The following is an 8166-nucleotide window of genomic DNA, read 5'->3' as shown; positions in this document are numbered from 1 at the left end:
GAGAAGAAAGGGGGAGGAAAAGGAGGAACAACAAGAACAGGAAGGAAGGAAGGAAGGAAGGAAGGAGAGGGAAGGGGAGAGTTGATGAGAGGAGAGGAAAGAAAAAAGAAAAGAAAAGAAGAAAAACAAGGGCCACAGACTGTTTAGTCTCCATTACACTGGAGCACCATCTTGGGTCACTTGGCAAACACTGTCTCATCAGAGTGAGGAAATGGGCAGAGTATATAGTCCACAGAGATAAAAACAGTAAGAGACGATTATGTTCAGAAAACAGAGGGTGATCTCAATATAAATAAGTATAAGTGACATAAGTCTGAGAAGTCAAAAATATTTTGGTGCCAGGGGGCCTGGGTAGTGCAGTCAGCTAAGTGTCGGACTGTTGGTTTCGGCTCACGTCATGATCTCAGTGTTGTGAGATGGAGTCCCATGTTGCTTGAAGCTCTCTCTCCCTCTCCCTCTTCCCCTCCCGCTCATGTGCTCTCTCGCCAAAATAAATAAATAAATCTTTAAAAAAACTATTTTAGTACCATTAGCAAATGCTTAAAATTAACTAAAAAAGTAAGAACCACCAAACTCTCCCTAAATATTTTACTTAATTACAAAGTTTTTATCCTGGGGGCACATATTCAGACCATATTGTTAACTAGCTAGCTCTGTGTGTCTGTGTGCATACATACATTTTTTTGTTGTTTCATCATTTATGAAATTATCCNATTTTTTTGTTGTTTCATCATTTATGAAATTATCCTTCTAAAACTTTTAGCCACACTATAAGGAACCTAAGAAAACCATTCTCATTATAATATAGTACAAACTCCTTCAGCTCCATATCATTATTAATCAGAACTTTTTTAAAAAACATTCAGATTTTTGATAAGAGGGGAAGAAGTGAAATACAGAATTGAGAAATCACTTCCATAAATATCTAGACTCTAAATTTAATATATAGGTACACATCAGATTTTCTCAAAGTCAACATACATATACCCTTTAAAAAAGTAAACTATTCTTACCTGCCCCAAAAATATTTTCATAAGTAAGTATGTACTGTTGGGGCCGATTCCACATTAAAACCTGTTAAACCCCTAGGGCCTGCCTGGGCCTACTTAGCCATAGTGACTCCATGTTGCCTAGGTAGCCATTTTGTTGTTTAATAAATGCCTCAGCAGTTACTGATACAGGTTCCGGGTAACGTTGCTAAAACACATACCTAAAACAAGCCCATTTTGTTGTTTAATAAATGCCTCAGCAGTTACTAGTATCGGTTCCGGGTAACCATTACTACAACACACAGGTAGGAAACATCCAATCAGCCAAAGCCACATATGTAGATGTCTGCGGTTGTGCCCTATAAAACTAGCCTGTAAGACCAAGGGGTGGTCACTCTCTTCGGAGAGCCCTGGCCGGTCAGTCTGCCCCTGGCTGGTCAGTCTAACTTCTAATGCTTGGCGTAGAATAAGGCTTTGCATAACTTTCACATTGTCTCAGTCTCGTTCCTTTGATAACACGCCCAACAGTACAAATATAGAACAAGCTATATTTTTGTTACAAATCTTAGAAAAACACAAAACTAATACAAGTTAAAATCCAGTAAGGTCACAAAAGCAATAAAATTAAATTTAAAACATGCTTTTAAGTTTTTATATTAGCATCAAAAACTTCTGATATTAAACTTCTGATATTAAAATAATGACCTTCCAAAAGGACATCAGTCCAGACGCTGGTGGCCTGCTGGTTATTATTCAGGGTGATGAGAACAAGAGTGCTCTACTTTTGTTCCTCTGAGCCACTGGGGACTTTGTCCCTTAGAACCTACTCTTGAGGAGTTCTTAATCCAGTACCAATGAGCCTTATTCATGGTGTGTAATCTTTTCCAAAATGAACCATGGTAAAATGTCTGAAAAAATTTTCAGTAATGTATCTTTTCCCCTATGTGCTTAGAATTGGTCTTAAATATCAGTCCAGAAAAATCACGCTGCACCCACAGTTTTTTTTTTTTTCGATTTTATTTATTTATTTGACAGACAGAGATTACAAGTAGGCAGAGAGGCAGGCAGAGAGAGAGGAGGAAGCAGGCTCCCTGCTGAGCAGAGAGCCCGATGTGGGACTCGATCCCAGGACTCTGAGATCCTGGCCGAAGGCAGAGGCTTTAACCCACTGAGCCACCCAGGCGCCCCTCCCCACAGTTTTTTAAAAGTAATGTCTTTTTCTCAATAACAGAGCAACTGAGCTGCCTACATGTCTACAAACCATCAACATTTTTTATTTCACAAATCAGTGACAATAAAAACATCTGATACCTGTATAGCATTTTCCTAAAAGTGATCACCAATAAGCCCTGGTAATAAACCTTCCTGACCATTTTGCTATTGCCAGGATAGTTAAGAACATTATTCTTTATTTTTTTGTTGATTTCAAGTTTTTATTTAAATTCTAGTTAGTTAACATATATGGTAAAATTGGTTTCAGGAGTAGAATTTAGTGATTCATGACTTACATGTAATACCCAGTGCTATTTACAGCAAGTGCCCTCCTTAACACCCATCATCCATTTAGCTCATCCCCCACTGTTTTCCCTCCAACAACCCTCAGTTTGCTCTCTATAGTTAAGAATATTTTATGATTTGCTTTCCTCTCTCTTTTAATTGTTTTTCTTCCCCTATGTTCTTCTGGTTTGTTTCTTAAATTCCACATATGAGTGAAATCATATGGTATTTGTCTTTCTGAGTTATTTTGCTTAGCACAATACACTCTAGTTCCATCACCATTGCAGCAAATGACAAGATTCCATTCCTTCTGATGACCAATATTTCATTGTATATATATATACCACCTCTTCTTTTCCCATTCATCAGTTGACAGACATTTGGGCTCTTTCTATAATTTGGCTATTATTGATAATGCTGCTATAAACATTGGGGAGCATGTGCCCCTACCCCTTCAAATCAGTATTTTTGTATCCTTTGGGTAAACACCTAGTAATGTAATTGCTGGGTCACAGGGTAATTCTGTTGTGACTTTTTGAGGAACCGCCATACTGTTTTCCACAGTGGCTGTACCAGTTTGCATTCCCAGCAACAGTGTAAGACGGTTCCTCTTTCTCCACATCCTCACCAACATTTGTTTCCTGTGTTGTTAGTTTCAGCCATTCTGACAGGTGTGAGGTGGTATCTCATCATGGTTTTGATTTGTAATTCCCTGATAATAAATGATCTTGAGCAACTTTTCATGTGTCTGTTAGCCATTTTGTATGTCTTCTTTGGAAAAATGTCTATTCATGACTTCTGCCCATTTCTTAACTGGATTATTTATTTTTGGGTGTTGAGTTTGATTAAGTTCCTTATAGATTTTGGATACTAATCCCTTATCAAATATGTCATTTGCAAATATCTTCTCCCATTATGTCAGTTGCCTTTTAGTTGTGTTGACTGTTTCCTTTGCTATGCAGAAACTTTTTATCTTGATAAAGTCCCAATAGTTCATTTTTGCTTTTGTTTCTCTTGCCTCCGAAGATGTGTCTAGTTAGAAGCTGCTATGGCTAAGGTTTAAAAGGTTTCTGCCTGTGTTCTCCTCCAGGATTTTGATGATTTCCTATCTCACATTCAGGTCTTTCATCCATTTTGAGTCTATTCTTGTGTGTGGTGTAAGGAAATGGTCCAGTATCATTCTTCGGCATGTGGCTGTTCAGTTTCCCCAACACCATTGGTTGAAGAGACTTTTTTCCAGTGGACATTCTTTCCTGCTTTGTCAAAGATTTGTTGACCACATAGTTGTGGGTCTGTTTCTGGATTTTCTATTCTTTTCCATTGATCTATGTGTCTGCTTTTGTGCAAGTACCATACTGTCTTGATGATGACAACTTTGTAACAGAGTTTGAAGTCCAGAATTGCGATGCAGTCAGCTTTGGTTTTCTTTTTCTTCTTCTTCCTTTTTTTTTTTTTTTTTTTAAGATTTTGTTTATTTGTTTGAGAGAGAGTGCACAAAAGTGAGAAAGATCATGTGAGCATGGTGGGGGAGGGGCAAAGGGAGAGGGACATGTGGACTCTCCACTGAGCAGGAAGCCCAACCTGGGGCTCAATCCCAGGATCCCGGGACTGTGACCTGAGCCAAGGCAGACAGTTAACTGACTGAGCCACCCAGGCATCCCTTTGCTTTTCTTTTTCAAGACTTTTGACTATTTGAGGTGTTTTCTCTTTGCATACAAATTTTAAGGCTGTTTGTTCTAGTTCTGTGAAAAATGCTGGTGATATTTGGATAGGGATTGTACTGAATGTGTAGATTGCTTTGGGTAGCATAGACATTTTAACAATATTTGTTCTTCCAATCCATGAGCATGGAATATTTTTCCATCTCTTTGTGCTTTCCTCAATATATTTTATAAGTGTTCTATAGTGTTCAGAGTACAGATCTTTTAACTCTTTGGTTAGGTTTATTCATAGGTAACTTACGGTTTTGGTACAATTGTAAATGGGATCTATCCCTTGACTTCTCTTTCTGATATTTCATTATTGGTGTATAGAAATACAACAGATTTCTATACATTGATTTTATTTCCTGTGACTTTGCTGAATTCACGTTACTGGTTCTAGTAATTTTTTTAGTTAAAGTACCATGTTATCTGTGAATGTGAAAGTTTACTTACTTATTGATTTGAGTGCCTTTTCTTTTTGTTGTCTGACTGCTGAGACCAGGACTTCCAGTACTATGTTAAATAACAACTGTAAGAATGGACATCCCTGTCTTATACCTGACCATAGAGGGAAAGCTCTCAGTTTTTCCCCTTTGAGGATGATATCAGCTGTGGGTCTTTCATATATGACCTTTATGATGTTGAGGTGTGTTCCATCTATCCCTACTTTGTTGAGGGTTTTTATCAAGAATGTATGCTGTATTTTATCCAATGCTTTTTTTGGCATCTATTGAAGGGATCCTATAATTCTTATCCTTTCTTTTATCAACTGATTGATTTGTGAATATTGAACCACCTCTGCAGTCCAGGAATAAATCCCACTTGATCATGGTGAAAAACTGTTTTACTGTGCTGTTGTATTCAATTTGCTAGTACCTTGTTGAGAATTTTTGCATCTGCGTTCATCAGGGATATTGATTGGCCTGTAATTCTTCTCTTTAGGGGGGGTCTTTGTCTGGTTTTGGGATCAAGGTAATACTGGTCTTGTAGAATTAGTTTGGAGTTTTTCTTCAATTTCTATTTTATGGAACAGTTTGAGAAGAATAGGTATTAACTCTTCTTTAAACGTCTGGCAAAACCCTTTCCCTGGGAAGCCATTTGGCCCTGGGCTTTTGTTTGTTGGGAGGTTTTTAATTACTGGCTCAATTTCTTTCCTGGTTATGGGTCTGTTCAAATTTTCTATTTCTTCCTGTTTCAGTTTTGGTAGTTTGTATGTTTCTAGGAATTTATCCATTTCTTCGAGATTGCCCAATTTGTTGGCATGTAATATATAATACACAATATTGTCTTATAATTATTTCTATTTCTGTGGTATTAGTTGTGATCTTTCCTCTTTCTTTCATGATTTAATTTATCCTTTATCCTTTTCTTTTGATAAGTCTGGATAGGAGTTTATCAATTTTATTAATTCTTTCAAAGAACTAGCTATTAGTTTCATTGATCTGTTCTATTGTTTTTTGTTTGTTTCATATTGTTTATTTCTGCTCTAATCTTTATTATTTCCCCTTTTCTTCTGGCTTTAGGCTTTATTAACTGTTTCTTTTCTAGCTCCTTTAGGAGTAAGATTGGATTGTGTATTTGGAACTTCTCTTGCTTCTTGAGGTAGGCCTGTATTGCTATTTACTTCCCTCTTATGGCTACTTTTGCTGCATCTCAAAGGTTTTAGACTACCATGTTTTCATTTTCAGTTGCTTCCATGCATTTTTAAATTTCTTCTTTAATTTCCTGATCTTTGTGATCTTTCCAGGTTTTTTCTTGTGGTTGACTTCAAGTTGATATAGCATGGTGGTCTGAAAATATGAATGGTATGATCTCAATCCTTTTGTACTTGTTGAGGCCTAATTTGTGACCAGTATGTGATCTATTCTGGAGAATGTTCCATTGGCACTTGAAAAGAATATATATTATCCTGCTTTATGATGAATTGTTCTGAGTATATCTGTTAAGTCCATCTGGTCCAGTGTGTCATTCAAAACCACTGGTTCCATGTTGATTTTCTGCTTAGATGATCTGCCCATTGCTGCATGAGGATTGTTTTAGCATCCCCTACTGTTACTGTATTATTATCAATGAGTTTCTTTATTTTGTTATTAATTGATTCATATATTTGGGTGCTCCCAAGTTGGGGGCATAAATATTTATAATTGTTGGATCTTCTTGTTGGATAGACCCCTTAATTATGATAGAGTGCCCTTTTTCATCTCTTGTTATAGTCTTTGGTTTAATATTTATCATATATGATATAAGTATAGCTACTCCAGCTTTCTTTTGATGTCCATTAGCGTGATAGATGGTTCTCCATCCCCTCATTTTCACTCTGGAGGGGACTTTAGGTCTAAAATGTGTTCCTTGGAAGAAACATATTGATGGGTCTTGTTTTTTATCCCTTTTGATACCCTATATCTTTTGACTGGAACATTTCATTCATTTACATTCAGAGTTATTATTGATAGATAAGAATTTGTATTCCTGTAAATTTGCTGCTTCTTGAGATTCTCTGTTCCTTTCTAGTCTTTGTTACTTTGGTCTTTCTGTCCCACAGAGAGGGTCCCCTTTAGTATTTCTTACAGGGCTGATTTTGTGGTCAGGAACTCCTTTAGTTTTTGTTTGTCTGGGAAACTTTTTATCTCTCCTTCTCCTTTGAATGCTAGCCTTGCTGGATAAAGTATTCTTAAAGCTTTTTTTTTTTTTTTAAGATTTTATTTATTTATTTGACAGAGATAGATTTGACAGAGTAGGCAGAGAGGCAGGCAGAGAGAGAGAGGGAAGCAGGCTCCCTGCTGAGCAGAGAGCCCGATGTGGGACTCGATCCCAGGACCCTGAGATCATGACCTGAGCCGAAGGCTTAACCCACTGAGCCACCCAGGTGCCCTGGATAAAGTATTCTTTATCCTGCATATTTTTCCCAGCATGTTGAATATATCATGCCATTCTCCACTGGCCTGCCAGGTTTCTATGGAAAGATCTCCAGAACCATGCCTCTGCACCTCCTAACTACTACAATGTTTTCTCCCTCTAGTTCTGCATTTTGTTCTCTCAGTATTCAGATGTATTCTTGAGTATTTGGAAGATCTGATATTTATCTACCTGTGTTTGAGGGACAAGGCAAGCATAGGGTCACCCTACTGCTCTGCCATCTTAACTCTCAATACATTTTTATTCTTTAGAACAGAAGATCTCAAATGCAAAGGGAATGAATATGAATTGGAAAGATGCATTGGAAATGGAGAGCTAGAAGCCCATAGCTTATGCCTTAACTTCTACTTTCAAGGTTTGATATCCCCCAAATTTAACTTTTTAACTAATAACAATGGACATATGTATTTATACACACAAGTACACACATGTAATCTTTCAGTCCTTGTCACCAGATCTCAGGTTACATAGGACCAATATATCGCTTCATTTGATTCAAAATAGAGCTAAATTCTCACTTCTGTTAAATCTCTCTTACTCTTTCAATACAAGAGCTCACAAATGTCTACTAGTCATGTTTCTGTTTGTTTTGAAAATTTCCTCGAACACAGCTTACATAATATTATGCTGAGCTATTAAACATTTGCAGAACATGCCAAGAGTCTCAACATCTTATCCCACGTATATGGCAACATCCAACACTATAGTCTGCTTGTTTCCCTCTAAGAGTTTTCAGAGTTCACTTCTCAGGAACAAGATGTAATGAGAGAACGAGGTCAGGGGAAGCATACATAAAATCAAGTCATAACAATGTCTTAAGGAAATCACTTTGCCCTCTCTGAAACATCTCTACTTTGAATCTTTATAGGTTTCAGAAATTTTAAATAAGATAGCAGAAAGTAGAAATTAGCACCCAAAGTAGATTCTACTGTTTTAGTTACCCTATAAGGAAATTTACTTTCCTTTTCACTCTGATCCAGAATTCAAAGGAAAAGTAAGTAGATGTTACCATACCTGTCATAGCCCAGAGGATGAGGAGAATGACCATTAAATTTGGGACT

At 37.1% G+C, this 8166-nt stretch overlaps 1 protein-coding gene across 1 annotated transcript in view; it reads right to left on the bottom strand.

Moving 5' to 3' along the window:
• LOC111139982 (RAS and EF-hand domain containing) overlaps positions 1 to 8166 on the bottom strand; it is a 68470-nt gene that overhangs the window by 11885 nt on the left and 48419 nt on the right. Inside the window, 1 exon segment of the mRNA XM_022492374.1 lies at positions 8120 to 8164. Within this exon segment, the coding sequence (XP_022348082.1) occupies positions 8120 to 8164 (45 nt within the window).

Source organism: Enhydra lutris, unplaced genomic scaffold (assembly GCF_002288905.1).
Source record: "Enhydra lutris kenyoni isolate GAN:26980312 unplaced genomic scaffold, ASM228890v2 scaffoldscaffold133, whole genome shotgun sequence".
Classification (NCBI taxonomy): domain Eukaryota; kingdom Metazoa; phylum Chordata; class Mammalia; order Carnivora; family Mustelidae; genus Enhydra; species Enhydra lutris.
The sequence above is the reverse complement of the archived record's forward strand: the minus strand, read 5'-3'. Positions and strand labels throughout refer to the sequence as shown.